The following is a 25,166-nucleotide window of genomic DNA, read 5'->3' on the forward strand; positions in this document are numbered from 1 at the left end:
ATTGCTCTTCTGTAAAGGAACAATAATCTTGAATTATATACTATACTTAACTTTTGTTATTGTTGCACGAATGCGAGGAATTGATTACAAACTCAGAGTGCAAATTAAAAGAACCTAAATGACTACCTTACGAGATCAAGTGCCCAACTCCTAACATTACCAAATTAAGCAATTTGAAGTTTAGCTATTCGAAGTGACAGTTGGATAAACATTGATTGCACACAAATAAGCGGATAAAATAATTTATTATTGGATCGTAAACCAAATTTTCTTATCTCCGATTATAAAAAACCAATTTTACGCAAAAAGCGGAAAATTTTGCATGAAATAAGCAGTCATATTCAAGTCCCACATCTTATGTTGACTGAGTTTGCAAATAAACTACGAGTAACAATTGATTTCTTGTATACATAAGGACTTGATTTTGTTGTTCATTAGCCACAATTATGGCCTGTAAATCTGAGGAAGTGGAAGTTATGCGCGTTGCTTATGCACCTAGTTCAACTGCGTGGATAGGAAAACACAGTTAGAACTTCGTAGCCTCGTTGTCGAAGGCACTTATCATCCCCAGCACATACACACACACACACCCAAATACAGGGCAGGGCAAAAGTGGAAAAATTATTATTGAACGTTGTGTGTTCAATCTAAATCCCCACGGGGGATTCTAATAGTTATGATCGCTTGCAGATTTTATGACACTCAGAGCTGTGTGTGCGCATATTCACGACAGATGTTCAATGACTATCCCTCTCTCGTTCCGTCTATTTGTTTGTGTAGGCCCGTTGACTCCCCTGACAGTCATCTTTCCAACTCCCTTTCTTGTCTCCGGGGACTGAACCATTAGTTAACACTGCAAGCAGGAGATAGCTCTGTGGCCTTTGTGTTCAAGCATGACTTCTGAGTAATAGTTTGAAAACCGAGGACTCTTCTTCCAGGTGGAACAGGAAGAACTTGAGTGAAATTTCTCAAAATAATACACGAGTGTTTTTGCTTTAATGACTTTGCATTAGATCGCAGTAGATAAGTTTTTTTTAATTTTGTTTTAAAAAATATTTATCATGCTATTTGCCCTTGAGCAACTTCTTGAATTTGTACTACACCAGTGATAAGCATGCATAGGCAATATTCTGCAGACAAAGCAATGCTGTCATTCCAATTATTTTCCTTGTAACGTCTTTGTGAACTAGGCTCTAGATATATCCTGGACCTTTCTCTTATGGTCCCAGCAGGGGACTTCGGAATGCATACTTTCCTCGATAATAGCGTATATAATCTTATCGCACTGAAATGAATAACTTGTTAACAGAACAGGCAACAGTTGATCGGGCACCTCCTGCATTTAGACACTTGTGTATTTGACTTTAATTGTTTAGGAGACAGCCGTGTTGTTGCATACTGATACGACCGCTAATGCTGTACTTTACTACAGGTTTTGATAAACTATGCATATATATTCAGGAAAAATACATTCCTTAAAGTATGGCCTTTTCAGTAATTTAGTTTTCAATACATTTGTACTGGATGGGAACGATAAACATCCCCAGGTTTTGCGTAATTATCCCTTTTGTGGGAAGATACATCCAATAGTACTCACCTCAGGAGACATAGCGTTCGTCTTTTGAAGGTCTTGCTTATGGATGCAAGTTTATAGCGGCAGTACTAACCCTCTAATAATTTATTCTCTTTTGACATTAAATCACGTGTCAAAAAGTATTCATAAAGGACCTCTAGTGCAAACATTAGTAATTTTGGCAGGTAATAACACCATACTTCTCCCAACTTGACATTTCAGTGATAATTGTATCATGCCTTACCAGTAATTGGCTCCTTTATCTATTAAGGGATTTAAAAAGACAGGCTTTTCATTCCTCTTGTGCTTTTTTGATGATTTGACTAAATTAAAGAGCAACACAACCCAGGCTCTGAACAAATGTCGCTTTCGTTCGCCGGTCTTGGCATTATTGTGCTCCTTTTGGAGCAGTGAAAACTAAACCCATTAATTTGGTTGTTTCAAAGCTGTAATTTTTTTATTTTTTTCTGGTATTATTCTTAAAATTTACTGGTGACATCGATAGCGCCTTTTTTAGGCCTAATATTATGGCTTTAGAAATACGAGTCACGATCTAAAACACTACCTTTTCTACGCATTTACTACAATCCACCTTCTTTTCTTGATAAAGTATGAAGTGGTTCGACACCAAATATGAAATAATTGTAAGGATTTTATCATTTTTATGCTCAATTTTTAAGGAAAACAGCCTTGTTTGGACAAGGGATTCGTGATATTCATGCGAGTGACAAATCATTTACGAGTTTTTTTCCAGTCCTTGGACTAATACCATTGAGCATATTTGGGAGATGGCATTTGTCAGTTAAAGCTATTTAGTTGTATCAAATCATGGGTGTGGGTTGTTCTTGTTCTGAGGATAATTATATTTTCCAGTTCTTAGGCAGCTTACCTTAATTAGAAGAATACAATCTCAGGGCTGTTAGGGTTGATTTTCTTTGAGGTTCCAAAAACCACAATGCTATAGATAAGAGTAAATGATTAGAGGCAAAGATTTTTGTGTTGGGGCTTTCATTTTACTCTTCCTGCACAAAACCCCAAGTCACATGGTCACTTTCATCTATTTGGATTTTTATTAGATTTTAATGGGATAGATATGCAGCCAACGGAGGAGTGCCCAAACCCATTACCTCAAGGATTCGTTCTTCCGCAATTCATTCCGCTCACGCCCGAATCCGTGAGACTGTCATTGCAGCGATACCAGCGACAGAAAAGACGTGAGCAGAAGGCCAAGGAGCTTCAGAAAGGTTTCCTGTTTTTAGTTATTCATCTAGCCCAATATCACTGGAGAGTTCACGTTATTCAATATTCAAATTATTTCATGAAAAAGATTGAAATGTCCCTCCCGTCAATTAGTAATTATTTACGTGAGGAGGCCAATAAGTGGATTTAAGTAGTAATGACCAGATAATGAAACTCAGAAATTTTGTGTCCTCTATTTAATTAAGATGAGCATAAACTGTCTAAAGGGTTTGCTCAGGGGGTTATTTTTGCTTAGTGAGGGCTTTTTACAGCTTCTCGTGTTTTTATATGTCTGCGCATTAAATTTATAGCAACTCTATGTAACTACATTGCGGCCGAATTGTTTTGTGTCGGCTGACAATGAGACCATGCGAAACAATGAGATAGGGATTGTATAACAACATTTCAGCAGTTCAGAATGGTATTGGGCCGAAGAGATTGTTATATTGCTGGTTAACCTTCAAAGTTAGGTTGAAAGTTGATGTGTTGTCGCGACAGACATCGGGGCCGTCGGAGGTGGATTAATGGGCGCATGAAAACAATTGGCAGTAGAAGTTGCCTTTTTAATTTCGATGATGATGAATTAAGAGTACCGCATCCAACCCTGTAATAATAAACGGCATCATTTCTTTGACAAATTGGAAGTTATATAAGGCAAATTTTTTGATAACGCTCGGGCTTTAGGTTTTAATTGCTCCACTACCTTCATTCTCTGTCCTGAAAATGATGTGCGCTCTCACCAATGTAGAAGTTGCACCAACCCTGAGAATGCATATTTGAGAGTATTACGCAAAACTTTCCTAAACTATACCCTAAAACAAGCGTCATTTCAAGTTTTGGCAGCATAATACTAATTCACCAGGCCATTTATAGAAATTTGCCGTCCCAATTCAATCGGAGTGTTGTGTGCTCTGTCTAAGGACAGCGTTAGATGTTGATTTCTAGGTTGCTGTCAAGGAGTTAGAATTTGTAACGTATCCTAAAAAATGATAGCATTGTTTCATATGGATTGTAACAATCAACGGATCATTACCGAAATAACCTTGACTAACTTGTCTTAAGGAAGTCTGCAACCCAGTTATTAAATCAAGAATTTCTCTCTAGAACAAAAACGAAAAAGGAAAGAGTGGAGGAAAAACAAGGCGAACTACGACAGTGACAAATCCGATCCAGAAAGCGCTTCTTTTGTTCGTCCAGCGTTGAATCCCGTGGAGGAAGGCTTGCTAGACTCCACCTCCGAGGAAGAGGAGGAAAAAGATTTACCTGAAGTGCCATCACGGGCCAACCCAATGCTTGCTACTGGAAAGAAACTTATTCCACCGTTGGCTAAAAAATTCTGTGCAAAAAGATACACGGGTAAACCTTTGCAGGAAATGGACGACTTCTATCGGTACAAGAGGGTAAGCTCACCTAAATCATATTGGATGCTTTTGACTGCATGACTTATTATATTGTACCATTTTGACTTATAGTAAGCCAGAGGAAAATAAGAATAAGCAAAATTTGACCCGATTTAATTTGCAGTTAATTGGATTTGTTCAGAAAGCAATAATCTCATCCAGTCAGTATTTTTTACTGGTAGCTACTCATTAGTCATCTACAATCAGAATGATATCAAATCGCATCTCCTCCATTGCTTCCAGTCTATTTAATCATTTTTTTAGAGTTTTGTAGTGATTAGCAGTGACCGAACAATTCACAGACTCAGTCTATCACCAGCTCTTTTCATATTTGGACCTTTCAGTTCAATTCGTCGGGTCGCAATATATATCATGGTTCATCCATATCCTTTTCAAATGTCTAATCACACATTCTTGTTTTAATGAGCTTCAGTAGATTTACTTGACTAGCCAGAAGGTTTTAAAATTGACCTAGGCCATTGTCCTCATGAAGGATCTCCCTAATCTTATTTAGAACAAATTATGATGAGTTTATTTGATTTTAGTGGGTCTGCAGTTTGTTCTCAATTTTCCACATTTGTAGTTATTTGTTAATAAGCCCAAATTCTTCAACATTTTTCCAGATTTGTGTGTTGATGACCAAACAAATGAATTTTCCTTAACCGTGAATACCTTAAAACACATTGTTCAGCATGCTGATTTTGTCAGCAATTCTGGCAAATTGTGTATTCATGGCGATGAACGATTCTTCCAAAACAGTTGAGTAAGTTTTCTTATGGTTACTTAATCCTAAAACTCATTTCAGAAATCACAAACAATCTTTTTGCGCTCTCTGAAAAATCAAGAAACCTGATCGATCTCTTATTGTCGCCCTAGCAACAAAGTGAAATGTCACTCATATGCTAAGCTCATCATTTTTCAAAACGTTTGTCTAAACATAGCATTTGGGGAAATATTTTATGCGAATAATACCGTTTCCCTAACTTACTGATATTCCAACGAATCTCGCCACAATTTATAAATAAAATGCTAGATTAAGTGTTTGCCTATTTCAGGGTTACCTTTACGGTCTTTTACACATGCGAGGCAATTATCCGGGTAGTTGGTTGTGGGCTCATTCGGAACGAATTCGCCTACCTACGCGACGCGTGGAATTGGTTGGATTTTATCGTCATTACCCTGGCGTATGTATCCAACTCTCAAGTATCAAAGTGTTAACTGACAATAAATGTAAAATTAGGCTACCCAAATAGAATAGGGTGGCGTGTGACAATCGCACTGTTACCTTTTCCTTTAACGGTTTGAGTGGTTTTCATGCATCGTACCATTCGGAAGCCTTTTTACATAATTCTGCGTGGGCGCAAAGACGTCCTGTTCTGATGGTGGCTAATTTTGCGTCTTAGATACCTCATGTTTGTGGTCCCGTTTCTTGGCAACCTCTCAGCACTGCGTTCACTGAGAGTTCTGCGTGCCCTCAAGACTGTGACCGCGGTGCCTGGTATGATGCTTCACCTAGCTAGTATACTTCCATGGACATTCAAAAGACCAGAGAGTATCATTTCTTAAATTTCATATGACAAAGCTACGCTTTCCGGTTCAGGATGTCGTTTGCAAAAATAATATTTGAATATTTGAATATTTGAATCTTTCTCGTCAACAAGCTGATCTAAAGTTGGAATACAGCTAAATGATCGGCTAAATTAATTGCTTTATCGCATTTCTTCTTTTAAATTGCTGAAACATTTTGGGCATATACTACTTAATGTCTGGCCATAAGTAGTATCGTTGAAAATGAACCAACATTCAATAAGTGATTTGCATGACTGAAAAGCTTTCTGGGTGAAAATTTGGCACTTGTTTACAGAAATTTAAGCCGTCCCTAAATAATTAAATCTAAAATTCAACTTTTGCTAAAAATAAATCGCACTCGGTACCGTGCATCCGAAGTTTGTAGTAAAAAGTAGGTTTTACGGAAATTCAGGTCTAAAGACGATTATCGGTGCCCTAATGGACGCAGTAATGCATCTTCGAGACGTTGCCGTACTCACTCTCTTCATGCTCTCCATATTTGCCCTCATTGGGGTGCAGTTGTACCGAGGAACCCTGCTTCGAAAATGTGTCGTCCCATGGCCAGGTTTCAACACCACAGTGGGTGGGGCTCTCCTCAGTCAAATTGCCACTGATGTATACTACAACAAGAGTTTCGATCCCTACCTGACAACCGAGATTAAGAGTATCTTCAACGGAACATTTTTAAGTAAGCAGCAGAGCCATTTTCTGCTCTCCTGTACAAAAAAATTGTGTAATTACTGCCTAATTAACGTATCTATTATTTATCGAAATGTTCTTCTTTTTTTTCTGAATGGAAGATTTTACGAGCAAGATGAACGACTCGACAATGGGGAATATTGTGTTGAATGATGACATGGTGTCCCGAGTTTGGTTTTCCCTTTCCAACTACTCCAGGTGGCAAGTGACTGAATATTTCTATGAACAGAAAGGTTTGCAAATTGCAATGAAGAGTTTACAACTTTTTCTGTAACTTCCATTTAGATAATAACTTGGGATTAAATTAATAAGAATTTTTTTGCTCCACTGGCGAAGCACTTTTTGATGTGGCCAATTTGGGGATTAGCTGACTTAATGAGGAAAAGTGGAAGGCCAAGATTTTTCTCATGTTATTATTTTAGACATTTTCTTGAAGTGTAAGCATATGTTTTCTTATCAAACAGCTTTCAAACGTAGCTTGGTGATTGAAGTGTACGTCACCGAAAATTGGTATCGCAACCATTCTGATCTAGCATGTAATGTAGGGTTTCAAAAACATCTTGTTTTTAACCATTCTAATGTGTTTTCTTTTTGTTTAGTCAACTGGATGTCTCCACACATGGTCTGTCGAAATCTTACTGAGTAAGAGTGTTGCATGTCTGGCCCCGAAATTAAGGTCTCTTCGCTTTAATTTGATAAGGCTGTTGGTTCCAAGTCGAAAGAAGGCATAGCACTTCAGTAGAATATGTACTACCGACATATAGAAGGGCTGGGAGGCTATCGGCCTGGTCCGAAGGCCAATCTGTGGGGATTTAAGCGCCCGCTGAAGCAAAATGAAGAGTTAAACAATCAAGGCATTAAGATAGGATAAGAGTCAGTACATTACATTTTGGCTTCAACTAGACAGAGATGTTGGAGTCTACGTGACTCCATCGCATTCCCCCCTCCCCCCCCCAGACAGGGCTCTCAAGTCCAAATGGTTGTGATTCAAGTGAAACAGTCGCCTCACCTCCCACTCTTCCAAATTGAGACAGGCCTCAGGTTCAGACCCGCCTCAAGTGACCTCACACATTCCAAACACAATTAAGTAGATTGCTTATTCAAGTCGCTTGGTCCCCCCTGCCCCCACACGTCTTGGACGAAAGTAATTGCACAATTTCACATCTTTTATCATGAAAAGTTAGTGTGAATGTATTACTTTTCAAGGGATGGCAACAGCACCTGTCCAATGGATTTTATCTGCAAGCAGACTCGTACTGGAAATCCAAACTTCGGCTACACCAACTTTGACAACTTTGAAAGTGCCCTTCTCTGCTCCTTTCGACTCATTACCCAGGATTACTGGGAAAGTCTCTACCAACTGGTAATTTGGTCTATTAGCTTATGTTTGATGACCACTTTTCGCCGGTGCGATGCTCCATGTCATGTCATGTCACCTTCCAACTTCATCCGATTATTCACGATCCTTTGATTTCAAATTTGTCCTTTTAAGCCGTCAAATGGAGTCGTTTTGGTAACGTCTTACGTCGTTTAAGTCACAAAGGTACTTATACAGTAAAAATATGTAAAATGTATTTTCACTGTTTTCTTTGTTCTTTTACACCTTGAGGTGCTAAGAGCTAACGGTCCGACACACGTCTTCTTCTTTGGGATGGTCATCTTCCTCGGCTCGTTCTACCTCCTAAATATCATCTTGGCCATTGTCTCCATGTCCTACGAACAGGTCTGCAAACAGGATATGGAGTCGGATGCTCAACTAGCTGCTGCGATTGAAGTAAGGCCTTCAATGCCACACTCTGTGACTGTTAATCTGTAGCAAGTGTCATTGTCACTGCATCAAAATTCCCTCCCCGGGTCTCCAAGTCCCTGTCAGAGCATTTAAAAAGCAGGATCCTTAAACAGCTAGAAAAATTTGGCTAAGGCTCCGCAAGAGTCGTTGCAGTTATATTTCAAAATAAGGTTATTAATGTCATCGGAAGATCATTTTTTTCCCTCGCAATTGGAAATTATGGGAGGTACAGGCGACTGTCTGCAAGATGTTTTTAAGATCGCCAAAACTAACGATTCGTTCATTTAATTTTCGACAATTAACACATGTCTGTTTACTTTTGCCAAATGTCTAGCTGTGTGCAGAAGACGGAGACCAGGAGGCCAAAGACAGCGGTGAACCGGAGAAAGGCCTGCCTATGGTGAATGGTTGTGGATTTCACTTTCCCAGTGCTCTACGACGGCATTCCATCGCCACAACTGATGTGAGTACATGCGGTGTGCTAACTGCTTAAAATCCCTTAAACCACAAATTTAAGTCGATTTTTCTTACATGTAGACCCACCTTTTCGTTATTCAATGCCTTTTTTTAAAGAAAACTTTATACAGTGATATATTTTAAAGTTGTATTTAAACCATTGGACGTAATAGAACAAAAGGTGCCAAGTAGCTGCAGCGCCTTGCGACACCTGAAGAGGAGAGATGAGCTGAGAGACTACTTATGCGGTCCAGAGGTCATGCCACCCTGTGGAAGAACGAAGGTGGAAACTTCAGTGTCCGCGCAGATAAAGGGAAGAGTAAAACAAACAACTAAATTGCCACATAACCCCTCCCTCCCATTAATTGCTGTCCTCGGTGCTCCTCTTAGTCAATCTTTCCATGTCGGCCATCACAACGTAGTCGATGTTGTAAGGAAAATAACAGCTAACCATCCCCACTAGTCCTTGAAGCTGCCTGTACCTGAAGAGATATTTGATCCCAGCGTCAATTTTACTGGATTTGAAGTTTCGTCCTGTTTGACACGGAATGGAATGGAGTTTAAAACAGTTCCATAGGGATAAGATCGCAAGTCTATTCCTCCCTTCCACCTTGTTCTCAATTCCGTGCTGTCCAGTCCTGTCTGTCTGGGCTCTATCCAGCCAATAGAGAGGTGGAGCAGGCATCGCTTCTTCGCTTACTTGGTATCTTCATATGGGTACCATAGGCGGTGCTGTAAGGAACTTTTCCAGAGACCAGTCCAGTTACCGAAGGTTGAAGTCACTTGTAACCATTCCGTTAGAAATCGCCACAGATTCTCCAATCCGTGGCTTATGCAATGCATTCAGAAATGCAAATCAAGTTGGTTATCCTTTAGGATAGGGTTCGCTTTCCACTGTCGCCAATGCAGCGCCTGGAGACTTCGTTGAAGTCGAAAGAAGAAACAGCAACAGGGCAGAATGTACACTGCCGACCTACAGAGGGGCTGAGGGCTTACCATCATGGCCCAGAGGCCACGCCGTCCTGCGGGAGTACGGAGGTGGGGATTTGAGGACCTCATAACCGAAACGCAGCTTTAAATGAACAATCGGAGTGTTAGAGTAGTATTTATATCTCTTAAAAACCCACACAATAACACTACAGGTTTTATATTTTGACATAAATTTTCAAATAAACTTATGTTTAAGAGTAAATAGGGAGCAAAAATGGAAGCAGCCTCTACATGACAATCAGCCAGGGTCCATGGTACAATTTTGACAAATCTACAACTAAAGCTTTTTTTCCACGTGCAGGTCTACGCCCAGTTGACGCTATTACGAAGGTGGAAAAGCGATGATGTTTTATTCAACCACAGGAAAAGAGATTCACCAAGGATTTGGGATAACGCTGTTCTCTTTGTGGATGAACTCTCGATGGAAAGTGTCTCACATTGCAAGGAGCTCATCTCACTGACGTCACTTTCAAAAAAGAATTGCGTTTCTCTCGTTTCTGCCGAATTGTAAGCATTTCATTTACTTTCTCTACTGGGAAGTTGCGGTTTCAAGCCGCATGTTATCATCGCATAAAAATTTAAGTGAGAAATGTCACGTTATGAGGCTGGATGAACCGCTTCCATGTTGTTTAAACAGGGAATTTATATTTTTGCGTGTGTGTTCACGCAAAAATATGGTCGCTTAGTAGTGAGAGAAACTAACACGATAAAGGTATCTAGTTTCATCCAGTATAGCAATCCTGTTGTGTAAGGCACATTACACCCCATCTTTGCATCACTTGAATAAACCCAATTCCTGGAACCTATCAACGTTGCCATTGGGTGCAGGAGTGGTTATGGTTATTTGATGATTTTAAATAATGCATGGCATTCATGGACCAGACCAGATTGTACATATCATTAGTTCAGCCTCCTTTCAAACAGATCGGGGGACAAATTGTAGTTGGTCCATGACTGCCTCATTTTATACTACTGAATTGACGTCACAGCATTGCGTTTCCATTTCGTGGTTACCTAGCAGCGAGACTAGTCGGCAAGACAAAGGCATTTAGTCTCTTCTGATGTATTTATCCTCTTTCACAACTTACGATAAACCAAATCATTTCATCACTTGAATAAATCGGTTTAATATAACCGATTAACACTGTCCTCCGGTTTGTTGGTAGCAATGATTTTCTAATTTGGAATAATGCTTGGAATTTATGGTTTTTTGTAGGCTATCCGCATCATTATTTTGTTTTCTTTTGAAGCAGATCGAAATGCTATTTGGTGTGACTAATTTTCGCATAAAATTTGTTACCCCCTTCCATACTACTGAATTGACGTCAGCATATTAAGCTTGCGTTGCGTGAGTGCTTAGCCGTGAGATAAATTTACACGATGAAAGCGACTAATTTTCTTTACAAGGCATATTAAACCACACTTTTGCATCAGTTTAAATAAACCAACTCATAGATATTACCAACAAATCTACGTACTTTACGTATAGCTATGGTTTTTTTGGTAATTTGAAATAGTACTTGACATTTTGGGTAATATAGCAAACCTCATATACCATTTATTTATTTTCCTTTTGAAATAGGTCAACTGTGAGTGGTGCCTCCTGTCTATCGAGACAAACCAATCCAAATGGCCTTAGCAACGGCAATCCCAACGCCCTCGAAATGGGTGAGTTCATCGGTCATTAAGTATATCACTGATCTAATCAAATATGTTTTAATTATGCTAGTTATTTTGGCAATGATTTTTCATAAATTGTATACATAACTGCGAAATCCGCCCGGTCATATTTTATTATCAAGTAATAAAAAGGCAACTTCCCATAAAACCCGCTGTTCTGCATTACTTTATTCTTCCTTATTATTTCCTACTAATTGCGGTTTGTGCGAAAGCAAAGAATATATTTATTTTTTTCTGCATTGAACAATAGCGTTTTTATTTATCTGTCCATATGGTTTAGCCATTCCGCCCTCCCGCATCTGGTGGCCGGCTTGTGTCTTATGTTTTTTTCAAACGTCCCCAAAAAACAAAAAGAAATACGACTAAAATTCTCTATTAAATGAAAATCCTACACTCTATTTGCTAAATAAAATAAACTCTTAAAACTTCGCGGGGATAAAATACATGGTTTCTTAGACGCAATGCCATTTTCCATAAAATATAAAGAAAAGTTATGGTCTACATTAAAGTTAGATTTGTTTTTTTTAGCTTAATTGACTTTTATGTCATGATTTCACAAATATAGTTTGTTTTTCCTTCCAAAAGACCCAGAACAGGGTAGACTGCCCTTCAATGTACCGCATTTTGCGCTTCCCTTGAAGGAGAAAAGTGTGTATCGAAACCACACCAACTATTCTTCTTCCAGGTTCAAGCGTTGTGCAAAAGATAAATCAGACATGCCTTCACACAACAAATCGGATAAGTCGCATCAGAATTTGAAAAAATGCCTATGCTCTTGCTTATTTGGTCAGCGACGTGAGTTGCTTGAACATCCGGAGTGTTGTAAAGAGGTAGGTAAGCAATAAACCCAACTCTAAGCGTTAAAACTGCTTTTATTTATAATTAATCCTGTTTATACTTTTCCAGCTTAGTCTTCCGGCTCGAATATGTCAATACATTACTACGCAGATTGAACCAGTATTATGTGGATGGACGTGTTGTCCGTGCTACGATATTTTTCGACGCTACATCGGCTACATCATTCTCGATCCCTTTGTGGAACTCTTCATCACCATTTGTATCGTTCTCAACACACTTTTTATGGCTATTGACCAACCGGAGAAGGGAGAGACTCTGGCAGCTGTCCTTCGGATAGCTAATTATGCAAGTCTTCAGGATTAGTGTGTATTTTAAATAATTCACTCGAGTGTGTACTTTCTACACTTGTCGCGTGCATGGAAACGTCAGAGTAAAGTACCTTGACAACTTAATTGTTAACCAACCCAAGGTTGTGTTCTGTTTCCCGCTTGTAAGTGCATCTTGTTCCTTATTCTAACTGCAATACCTGCAAGGCCGTTGCGTTGGTTTGGAGGCCATGCCACAGCGTGGAAGTACACTTAAGTGCCTGCGTGATCAAATGCCGAGTTAAACAAACTACAGAAGGCTTACATTACCTCAAATCATTTTGAACAAGGCTTGACGTGTAACCTTACAATCAAGTATCCGTTTTGACCATTTTAGTTTTTTACAACAACGTTCACTGTCGAAGCATTCCTTAAATTGGTTACCCTTGGAAGCAAGGAGTACTTCGCGGACTCCTGGAACATCTTTGACTTTGCAATCGTAGTCTTCAGTCTGGTTGAAATTCCGTTAACAACCATACGTGGCCTCTCGATCCTACGTGCATTTCGATTGGTAAAGCATGAATGCTTGAGAGCAGGTCAACCGCTTTGTAGACACTCTTAACTGGTTTCCCTTCTGATGTAGCTGAGAGTCTTCAAGTTGGCCAAATCGTGGCAAACAATGAAGCTACTCTTCTCTATTGTTGCAATGACTCTAAACGCGCTGGGCAACCTAACGGCCGTCCTAATGATCTCCATTTTCGTCTTTGCGGTACTGGGAATGTCGTTGTTCGGAGAGAGTTACCACCAATTTACAAATGTTACGCGTTTCCCTGAACGATGCGGAAAAATACCCCGATGGAATTTCTGCGATTTTACGCATTCCTTCATGATTGTCTTCCGTGTTTTGTGTGGCGAGTGGATAGAATCTATGTGGGACTGTCTTGAGGTAAACGGATGGAGCTGCACGATCTTCTTCCTCATGACCATGGTCCTTGGTAATCTGGTGGTACGTGTGGGCCTTTTTAGCATAACTCATTTATCCCGTCTCAACAAGTATTTCGGAACGCAAAGCATTTTTCACTTATTGCACTTCTTCAGGTTTTACTTTCTACTCTAATAGCACCTATATAAAGGCTAGTACTAATTCTGTGCCATCAACCGAATATGTCTGAAGACACCGCAGATGAAAAATTACCGTTATTTTAGAGAAGGAAGCTAAGAATGCAAAATATATGGCATTTTTAGCAAAATTAAACCATATCGCTTCACTTTAGACCCTCATAATTTTGGCGATTATCTTTGTTCATCTTACGAAAGTCGTCAAAAAGTGGTGATTTTGCGTCAAGTTAATCAGTTTTCCACTGCATCACACGAAAAAAGGCACGATATTTTGGGTGCTATTTGAGTCAAACCGCCTTATTTTTAGAGTCTTTAGCTTATAAAGATACGTATTATTGTATTCAACTAAAAATAGTCATATTTTGTGTACATTTTATTTCCACTCGCATATTCTTAGACCTTATTTTGATAAACATATACTGGTGGCGAATCCATATCAAGTGTCGAGGTAAAAGGAGAAGATTTATTTACAGAGTAACACAAAACAATGAAGACATCCATATTTCGAGGTAGAAAAATACAGCTGAGCTCAGAGGTTACTCCTTAGCATAGTATTTCGCTAAAACAAGAGTGGTTAGCATACGTTAGGGTTTTTAACACTGCATACAATTGGAATTACTTGATAGACGACTTTTTATCCTTTTTTAAAGGTATGTGTAAAAATGACTTTTAAAAGCCTGTTTGTATAAATGCCATTTTTAGACTAATGCTGTTTCTTGGTCATGGGTAAGGTTTGGCTTGGCTGAAAATCTCACTTGAAGTCTCATTTCTAAGAGAATTAAATAACTTTCCCACTTTCAAAAAGATGATTTTACCAAAAAAACCGTTATTTTGAGTAAATGGTGAGATTGGGCTTTTAACTTAATGATATGGTCGTTCGCTTCCATTTAATGAAATCCATTAGTTTGTGAGGAAATTTCTAGGAACTTGCCAGATAAAATGCCCATGAAGATAACGCTACAGAAAAGAAACACCACCTTCAACCATAATCAAGCCCAAATCTTTTGGGTTTGAGTTCTCGACTTATTACAAAATAATTATTTTACACATTACAATCATTTCAATGCACACATATTTGACAAATATGTTGTGAAAACACCGATTTTGTGAACATTCTGAATCCATAAAATATCCAAAGCCGGTTAGTTTGATATATTGAAGTAATGCATTTCAACAGCGCTGTTGAAATGCGTTCATGCCCTTCAGATTAATCGCATTTACAGACTTGTCTCGCCTTGAAAGTAGATTATACATTATACATTTTGTTTGTTAAAAGGAGCGCGCTAAGCGAAATTTACCCAGTCAAAAATGTGGAGCCCCGAGTCTTCTCCAAACTCTTGGTAATTCAAAGCAGTATCCAAGATCCCTTATTAATAACGCACGGAAGGGATGTCAGGCTACTAGCATAATCCAATGGCCATGCCAGAGAGCGCAAGTGAAACCTGAAGAGAATGAAGTGCCTGCATAGACAAAAACACAGTAGCCACGTAACTGCATTCGCTTTTTTCAAGGACTTGGCCCTTGCCAGAAAGCTAGGTTATTTCTGAAAGGGTTTGCTTAACTACTCATTTCTGCTGCAATTTTTTAATATAAGAGGAAAGATTATGCTCCCGCCATCCCATAATTATGCAGTTCTTTTTTAAAGCTAGTCAATGAAACCTAAGTCTAATCGGTTGAAGCATAATGTCCTTCTTGACATACTGATAAGCGAGTAAGAGTTGTTTGCAAATGCTACAGAAGAGGCCAGAAATTGCGTAAACCACTTTTAACCTCTCTCCAGGTACTAAGCTTGTTCCTGGCTCTTTTGCTGAGCTCCTTCAGTGCTGAGAGCTTTCAAAAGGAGGAGGAGGCAGGCGATCACAATAAGCTGCAGGCAGCATTTGATCGCATCTACCGTTTCGCCGTCTGGATGAAGCTAAACATTCAGAAAGTGTTTACTCCCCGAAGACGCCGATGTTGCTGTAGAAGTGGGTCAGTATTGTTAATGGCAAACAGAATGAGGAAATTTAAGCTTGACTTTACAGAAAATACCTTATAATGATGAAGGATGAGCCTTCACCATTTGAGAAAGTCATACTCAACACTTGAAGTTTCGCCTCAAATATATTGTCACCCTATCTGGCTTTAATGCTTTTGCCTAAAGCACAGTGTAATATAGACTCTTCATAGAGTTTTGCAAAACAAATCCTTATTTTGATTTATTTTTCTTCCATATAATATCCTTTGCTGTGCTCAGTTGTAAACTCTTGTTCAGCGAAATTTCATTGACCTTTAGGACATTAGTGTCTCATTCAATTTCTCGTCTAAACGACATCGCAGGGTTTGGGATAGTTAGTGATGGATTAAAATATTCCTACTCTGCAAAACGATTTGGACGCATCTATGGTCTCACAAAAATTGTTCAAAAGCATGTGGTTTCATTTGATAGCTAGAGCCCGGCTCCACTCAAAACTGTCAAATATATCATTGCTCAAACCTTATAAAAACTGGCATTTGGCACTTTAAGGTCTTACAAGTAGGGTGCGAGCAAATTTAATCCCATCTCATAGATCTCATATCATGGGTTGTCAACGCGAAATAAAATATCATCCTACAATTTTTCGCAGGTCCAAAAATATGAACCATATCGAGTATGGAACTCAGTTAAACCACTTGAAATCAGCTGCATCAAAGGATATTGAGGAGATCGATGTGGTTTTACAAAATCCTATCACTCTGCAGGATTCCCTGGCAGGTACTTGATTTTATCATTCGATATTTCTTCTAATTTAATCATTTTGGAGTGTGTTTAGCGCCTTGAGATTTCCTTGAAGATAAAAATGAAGACATGATACTAGAGCAGAGCATAGTTTGCCGACGTACGGAGGAGTTGGGGGTCTATTGGCGGAGCCTTATTTGCCCTCAAAACCAAACTGAGGGTTAAACAATCAAAGCATTACACGGCCCTTTGGAACCTTGATTTGAGCTTCATCTCCGGTGCTCCCCTCAGTCAACCTCCTGCGTCGGCTACCACAACGTAGTCGATGCCTTAGGAAAAGCATCCACGAACCGTTCACCCCAGCCATTGAAATTGCCAGCAACTAAGGATATATTTGACCGCAGCATCACTGATTCTCCTTGTCAATTCCACTGGATTTGAAGTTCTTCCCTGCCTTTTCACTGTGTAGGGGGGTAATGGGAGATGCGTTAGCCATCAAGTATGTCGATTGCTGGTCAAACGAACATTGGCCTAAAAGTAGAGCCATTTGGTAAATGATAAGAATTAGAGCAGTGTTGTAGGAATAAGGTGTCGCGCCTATTCCTCTTCGCTAATTTGTTCGTACTTCAGAGATGCCCACCCAAATCCATCCTATTATATCCAGCTATTAGAAGGTGGAGGAGGTATCTCGTGTTCACTTCATTGACATCTTTACACAGGTAATACACACAGCTCCATAACGAAATATTTCAGGTGATTAATGGTAAGCTCCGCTTAAGTTTTTAATAGATTTCCTGCAGAACACAGGATTGAGAACATTACCGACGGTAGACACCATTTTCACCCATTCTGATGGAGGCGCTCACCACTCCTTCCATCCGCAGCATATGCCCTTCTTCCGTCAACTTAGGGCTTAGCATTCAGCAATAGAAATCTAGGTAGATGCCCTTTAGTAATGCGTTCGCTTTTCTGTGCCACCACTGTTGTAACCTGAAGCTTCCCTGGTGGAGAAAGAAGACATAATACGAGGGCGACATATGTATTGCGGACGTACAGAAGGGCTGGGAGACTAACGGTATAGCCTGGAGACCATGTCGCCTAGCGGAAGTTGCCTTGGCACCATAACGAGCCCTTAAATAGATAATCAAAATATCACAAGTAGTCTAGTTTGAATGTTAAGTAAACATCAGCATGCTGTTTTGGTGAAGGCGATTGTTTGGTCTGATTTTTTGTTAAACAATTTCAGCACCGGAACTTAAATTCAAATCACGAAGTTGTGGACATTCACCAGAAAGTGTCCAAATTCTACGGAATGAGTGAGTTGCCCTTTTTTGGACTCCTAACTTGAACCAACTTGAAAAAAAAATATTCATCCCTGGAAGGTTTTTACGAGGATATAAACCTCTAATCGTCTTTTCTTGCCCGTTTAGCGACTTAGCAAAAAAGACGGAAACCGATTTTCCCAAATGAGTAAACTGATCAAATAACATCTGGAAACTTGTTTCTTTAAGTCTGTCATTTGTATGCAAGATTCCTATGGCAAAAAAAACGTCAAAATGGCTTATGCTTGTGTGTTAGCTTTAATCCCCGAATCGACTCCAACGACTCCATTTTTCAGTTCCCCCGGTACACCTGACCGAAAAACTTCAAGTTTTCCAATGGACATTCAGGAGATTGATGCTACCGATGGCAAAACAGAAGAGGCCGACGACGTAGAGGAGATCCTAGAGGCAGAGTCTGTGGATATGGCTTTTTGGGAGCATCCGGAGGATTGTTGTGCACCGTGGATTTGGAATCAGATCGGTCCTCTCTTCAAGAGCTGCCTGGACTCGAAAATGGGATCTGTGTGGCGACGCCTGCGACAAGTGTGCTACTACATTGTAGAAAATCGCTATTTTGAAAGCTTTATCTTCATAATGATAATTATCAGTAGTGGAACTCTAGTAAGTCACTCAATTTGTTTTATGAGACTACTAAATGATAATTGGTTGTTTTGAAGGTCAAGCATTTGATTGGCTGTGAAATAATCTAATACAACAACAGACACTCGACATTTTGGCCTCACAAAGTAAAAAAAGACTTTTTTCTAAAGATCTCATTGGGCGAGAACCGAAGGCGTTTCACCACCTACTGTGTAGTTGTTAAAGATGGTGCTATGCCCGGAACATGGTCAAATCAAGTGCCCGATCCTCCTACACCATTTTAATTTCTAAGGCTTTGAATAGTTCTTAAAGGAAATCATAGCCTAGAAGAAAAATTCGCTAAAATACATTGTGAAATAAACGCAACTCTCCATCGAAAGCCTGACGGTTTCATATCACACCACCTATCAAAAACGGCCTTGTAGACTAATTTCCAGCGTTTTCCAGTTTAGGACATCAGCGGCTTTATAAATCAGCCCTTTAAAGCATTTCAAAACCCCAAATTTTGGTTGAATTGTTGACTGTAGACAAGCTCGTTTATTAGATATATCAGTATATTCCTGAACTCCAGAGGAGGTGCCAGTTTTCCCACCTAAAATATTCCAATTTAGGCACTCGAAGACAAGAACCTCCCCTCCAGACCGCGACTGAAGATGGCACTGGACTATATGGACAAGTTGTTCACCTTCATCTTTCTGATGGAGATCATTCTCAAGTGGTTTGCCTATGGTCTACGCAAATTTTTCAGTGATGCCTGGTGTTGGCTCGACTTCACCATTGTCACGGCAAGTAGCGGTTTAACTTTTCAACGCAGTGGAAGTTACCACTCTTCCACTTTCAAGATAAAGAAGAACAGGGATTTAGGAAGTGGCTTGATGCTTTAAGCTACAAGGCGTATTTTAGGGTAACATAACATGCCAGTGAGCATTTCAAAGCTATATGAGGCTATTTTAAGCGGCTTTTATGAATTTAAGTGTGGCATTGTCTTTGAGGTTTACAGAATCTCACTTGCCAAGCTACTCCGGAGACTCAAAATGAGGCTTTTTACACTGCGACCTTAAAGTGCAATCCTGTGTTGACCGGATGTTTTCCTTTTAACCCCATTTGATTTACTTTGCGCCCTTAAATCAGTCTAAACTGTTTCGCCAAGCCTACTTACCACCTCATGGCCCGTAGATTAAATGAGAAAAGAGTTTTTTGCTTTCAAATTTTCTACTTGTAATATACAAAGATTGCTGCCAGTTAAAAGTTTCATGTTCAAATGAAGCCCTTTACCCGTCTCTACTGGTGATGTAAAGAGGGTTGAAGGGCTTATGTCAGGTCTACTCTGCCTTATGGAGAATTTGTAAGGATTTTTTTTCTTCTACTGTCCATATCACAGATTGCTGTTACAAGTATGATATTGAGCTATGGGAAGGAGGATGGAAAATCGAGTATGAATTCCTTCAAGGCGATGCGAACACTACGAGCTCTGCGTCCGCTGAGGGCTCTCTCACGATGGGAGGGAATGCGGGTAGGTCTTTGCAAGGAAGATTTTAAATTCGTCTTCCACTCCCTTAAAATACTCTAATGCTACTTGTTATTTACCTTAGATTGTGGTGAATGCATTGTTACAAGCAATTCCCTCCATTTGCAACGTTGTCTTGGTCTGTTTTGTATTTTGGCTCATATGCTCCATCATGGGAATGCAATTATTCGGTAAGGGTCTTGTATTAGACTAAATTAAGGATGATTACAATTTTTTTCTCTTCTCGTAGCTTAGATTGTCTTTCATTTACTGCTTTTATCACTTTCGGCCAATCGCTTACATGCATATATGCCGCTCCGAGGCTTCCCTGAAGTCCTGGTAGTGTGGCTAGAGATATAATACTGACATACAGAAGGTCTGCGAGTCTGCTGGCCTACTACCGAGCAGAAGCACAATCTGGAGAGATCTAAGTGCCTGTATGATCAGACACAGAGCATTGCATAGTCCCTCTCTTCCCTTGGGCGTCGTCTCCAGTGCTCTCCACGGTCATCAAAGTAGTAGACGCTTTAAAAGTACCCACGAATTAGCCGCATCAGTCATCGAATTTGCACACAACTGAGGGGACATTTGACTTCAACATCAGAAGGTGTTTTGGTAATTCCACTGGATCTGGAGTTTCGTCCTGTTTTGGAACTGTGTCGGGGAACGGAGGGAGATGCGCTGTTCTCTTACTACTGGGGACGGGATGATGCTTTACACCTCAACCATCTCATACGCCCATCGCCATTTAATAAAAATCGAGGCTTAAAATTGTTGCGCCTATTCCTCCTTGCTGCGTTGTTCCCACTTCAGTGCTCCCCAGTCATGCATCCATTTGGTTCAATTCGGCTGGTAGAGAGGTGGAGGAGGTGTGACGTATTCATTCAGCTGACATCTTCATGTGGGTATCGTAGACAGCTCCGCAACGAACTTTTCCTGCTGGTTCACAGTTAGCGTTGCTTCAGTTGTTTATAGCATTCTTGCAGACCACGGAACTGGAGTAGATGGCAAAAGTCGACGTCATTTTCAGCCCTTCTGCTAGCTGTCGTCACCGATGCAGCATATGTCCTTCTTCTGTCATGTTAAGATTTACCATTTAGGGATGGAAATCAGGATAGTTGTCGTTTAGGATCGGGTCCACTTGTCCCTGCCATTACTGCAGCGAAGTTGGAAGATGGCATAACGCGAGAGCAGAATATGTATTGCCGACGTAGAGAGGGGCTTGGGAGCTACTATCATAGCCCGGAGGTTATGCCACCGAGGGGAAGTTCAATCTGCGGAGACTTAGGCGCAGAGTAAAACAACCTCTCAGAGCATTACACAAAAAAGTGTAGTGATATTAAGATGATGTCAAACAACTCTGACCTTTTATAAATAAGAGGAATCCAGGCCGCATAAAATCTCTTCTCTAACGAGAGTGGGCGTTCCTGTTATTGCGGAAGCCTCATGATTATTTCTAAGTCACAAAATGACCGCAACCTTGCATAATGCCTTCTGTGAATTAAATAGGAGAAGAAAGTCGAAGTGAATTCCTGTGATACCTATTTCCCCAGAAAACTGAATGCTTCTTTGTGTAGGTGGGAAATTTAGGAAGTGTGTCAGTGAGGCGACCGGAGAACGACTACCAGCAGATCAGTATCCCAATCGCACGGTGTGTGAACTTCACAAGAAGCTCTACAAAAATGTCAGTTGGGATAACTCCAAAATCAACTTTGACAATGTGCCCAACGGTTTCCTTGCTCTGTTGCAAGTGGTAAGTTCCATGTCCACGCTTTCATGCTCCTCCCTCCTACCCCCCGATAATGCCTACAGGGATGAAACTCGCCCATCATCGTCAACATAGTCAAGTCATTTACAGCCTGGATGTATCAAATTTTTATATCATATTTTAAAAATTCCCTTAAAATTTTTTCAAAAGAGGTTTTACTACTATTTGAAGCCCTCCCTTTCCCAAATAAGTGAGGATTTGTTGCCCACCGTTGTAGGCCACATTCAAGGGATGGATTGAGATCATGTCCGACGCCGTTGACATAACCGATGTGAGTGTTGCAACACACTATTCACATGTCATTTGTTTTGTTCCCTTTTTTAGAAGGGGGAAAATACAAATTCTTTGCCTTTACCACTTTCAGTATGATCAACAACCGGTGTACAATAACGCCACCTCCTACTACCTCTTTTTCGTCCTCTTCATCATTGTAGGATCGTTTTTCACACTCAACCTCTTCATTGGTGTCATTATCCAGAATTTTAATATGCAGAAAAAGAAGGTAAAGTCAGTCGCTTTGTTGTCCGCAGATTGCACTAATCCTTTGTTTGACTGGTGTCAGTGGAGACGGTTTGTAGTAATGGGGGATATTTCAAGGTCCATAACATTGCCACAGCTCTAAAAACGCCTCCTTATTATTCCTCCCATACGGATACTTTTTTTCTAACATTAATTGTAAATAGGCAGAAATATCCTTGTAATTGATGCATATCATTCGCAAAGAACTGACAACCCGTGGGATCTAACCACTTATAAATTTCACCCTTTTTTCAGGTTGGAGGATCCCTAGAATTGTTTATGACGGAGGATCAGAAAAAGTACTACCATGCTATGAAAAAGATGGTCAGAAGAACTCCACAAAAGCCTATTCCAAAGCCAAAGGTGAAATTGGACTTTTTTAATTTGATCTATACTACTTACTACTGGATTAAGCAATTGTTCAAACGATATGATAGCTCGTCGAGTGATACACAAAGGTGAAATATTTTGACGTACTGTGAAGCATTTTTAAAAGTTAATTTGGCTAATACAAAACGCTCATTAAAATGGAAGGCCTTCTTTGCTGAAATTACTGCTTCAAAGTCCTTCTCGAAGAAGCTGGAAGTGCTGCGTGTGTCATGGACGGGACGGTAACCGAAATCTCGGAGATTGATGTGTCTGTGGAGAAAAAGTGCCCAGCTTTGGCTGCTTCCCTTATTTCGAAAGTGCTTGTTTTGTCTGTAATGAAGCTTGTAGACAAATAATATTTTTTTTGGTTTTTGTGTTACCTCCAACGGCATAGTAAACGGGTTTCACAAAGGAGTGAGGTGGAAAACTCAACAAACGTCACATTTTTGTTTATTCCTCTTTTATGAAAACCAAGAATCACGAAACCTGTTTTGGAGTATAGGTTTGCAGTGAATTTGTCTCTCCATTGAGGTACGTTTGCCGCACTTTATTCGTATTAAACGTACATCAGATATTGCCACAGTTAGAAATTTTAACTGATGAGTTTTTTGAGATCCCTTGTGAATCCCACCCGTTGCACACATTGCAGTCACAAAAGATCCCCGTTTTTGAGTTTTGTAAATAATTCTGGAAATCTGCAGCATCTTTGGCTCCATGAGATCGCCAAAATCCTGTTGTCGTTGTTACGCCGATGCAAGGCATCAGCTAAACCATCTTCTGCTTTATGACGTCAAATGACTTGAAAGCAAAGTCTAAATATGTTTTTTCGCTAACTTGCAAGAATTACTCTCGTTTTTTATTCCATTATACAAACAATTTTTTCGAAAGATACAGAGTTGGGTGAAATTGAGAAGACTTATGTGCTTCTACTGATATGCAATTCAGTAGGAAAAGGAGCTTGTCGCAGAGCTCCAAAGAATTAATGCAAGAATTTTCACGACACCATCATCCAATTTTGACTGAATAAGTTATCTAACACCACACTTTTTCACAAAATCAACCCCTATCATTGGAGTCGAGAAAACGTTCGGGAGCATACAGAACACTTTGGCGTGAAGGGCGGTTAATCGCTGTTTTCATTTTGCCATTACTGGATGAATGTTTTGCTATGCGCTGCAGTTCTGGATGTCAAAGTGGATCTTCAAGGTGATCTCCAACCGCAATTTTGACCTCTTCATTCTGGGAATGATTGGACTTAACACCCTCATCATGTGCTTCGAGCATCATCACCAGCCAGAGTGGATGAAACAGACAATGGAGATTGTCAATAAGATGTTTATCATTATCTTTACGTGCGAATTCATTCTCAAGCTCATCGGTCAACGCTGGTACTACTTTAAAGACCCCTGGAATATTTTTGACTGCTGCATTGTTATATTCTCACTCGTTTGTAAGTTCCCTTTCTTTTGTTGCTAAAAAAGGCTCTTCACTTCCCCTTAAGCCATATAACGCATTCTTCTGTCACGCTTGGATCTTATCTAAGTTTTTTTTTCAATTCGGATCTTTAGGTTGGGGACTGGAGGACCTGATGACCACGCTGCCCGTTCCGCCAACAACAATTCGAATTGTGCGCCTCTTCCGGGTGGGTCGAGTGCTGCGATTGGTAAAATCGGCCCGTGGGATTCGCACCCTCCTCTTTGCACTGATCGTGTCACTACCGGCACTTTTTAATGTGGCTCTTCTCCTCTTTCTCACTGCTTTTGTCTACTCCATCGTTGGCATGTCCTTCTTCGGGAAGGTAGCCTACTATGCGGGAATTGATGCAGAATTTAACTTTGAAACATTCCCACAGGCCTTCATCATCCTGTTGCAGATATCAACCTCTGCGGGTAACTGTTCTTGATTAGTGTCTAGGGCAAATTTTAACCACCTTAATAGGTTGGAGTAGTGTATTCGAGGGCTTGAGCAACACAGATCCCGCCTACTGCAGTCAGGAGGAGGGAACGTGTGGCAGTTTCCTCTGGGCGACATTATTCCTCGTCTCTTACCTCGTAATCTCCTTCATGGTCATCATCAACATGTACATTGCTGTCATCTTGGAAAATTTCAGTCAGGCTACTGAGGACGTTCAACAGGGCCTAACACAGGTGGGTTGCATGCAAATTGAAGCTCTAGTAGGAAAACAACCAGGCATTGCCCGAATACTTACCTAGACATCTCTGGTATCCACCGTTTACTCCTCAGATCGCAACTTTTCATTAATACTCAAACTTAACGGTTTTCCATCCATATTAGGACGAGTTCGACGCATTCTATGAAGTCTGGGAACTGTACGACGTCCACGCACTCGGCTTCATCGAGCTTCAACACCTGGAGGAATTTGTTGAACGCATCGGTCCCCCATTGGGTATCCCTCGACCCAACCGAATCCGCTTAGCCTGCCTCTCTGTTCAAATCTGTTCTCAAGATCGCATTTTCTGTATGGACCTGCTGGACGCTCTCACCCGCAATTTCCTTGGCCGTCTCACCACGGAACATCCCGAGACCCTGGTTGAACAAGTTGAAGTGGGCAGCTCGCAGAACCAGGATGGAACCATTGATAGGATCAACTTTGTAGCCAAGGCGGCAAAGGAACCAGCTGTGCCTATAAGCAACACATATGAGCGACAGCGCGAACGCATGGCTGCCTACAAGATTCTCTACTTCTGGCGCAGTAGACGGAAGTCGTCGGAGAGTTGCGTCAGAGTTGAGGAAACAGATTCGTGA

The 25,166-nt window shown here is 40.4% G+C and overlaps 1 protein-coding gene across 1 annotated transcript; it reads left to right on the forward strand. All coding sequences in view use genetic code 11, as the record gives it.

Moving 5' to 3' along the window:
- Positions 1-1,636: 1,636 nt before the first annotated feature.
- On the forward strand, positions 1,637-25,166 carry EGR_00692 (Sodium channel protein para; the record flags this gene model as incomplete). Its single annotated transcript, XM_024489941.1, has 32 exons — positions 1,637-1,646; positions 2,650-2,817; positions 3,917-4,212; positions 4,477-4,610; positions 5,268-5,396; positions 5,616-5,710; positions 6,194-6,469; positions 7,080-7,122; positions 7,687-7,843; positions 8,090-8,254; positions 8,604-8,732; positions 10,017-10,222; positions 11,298-11,383; positions 11,981-12,225; positions 12,302-12,555; positions 12,952-13,069; positions 13,142-13,504; positions 15,398-15,588; positions 16,224-16,351; positions 17,894-18,258; positions 18,849-19,026; positions 19,080-19,141; positions 19,619-19,750; positions 19,830-19,935; positions 21,322-21,497; positions 21,730-21,783; positions 21,877-22,014; positions 22,287-22,394; positions 23,580-23,850; positions 23,969-24,289; positions 24,339-24,547; positions 24,696-25,166. The coding sequence occupies 32 exons, from the start codon at positions 1,637-1,639 to the stop codon at positions 25,164-25,166; spliced, it is 5,784 nt and encodes a 1,927-aa protein (XP_024355344.1).

This window comes from Echinococcus granulosus, assembly GCF_000524195.1.
Source record: "Echinococcus granulosus chromosome Unknown EG_S00003, whole genome shotgun sequence".
NCBI lineage: Eukaryota > Metazoa > Platyhelminthes > Cestoda > Cyclophyllidea > Taeniidae > Echinococcus > Echinococcus granulosus.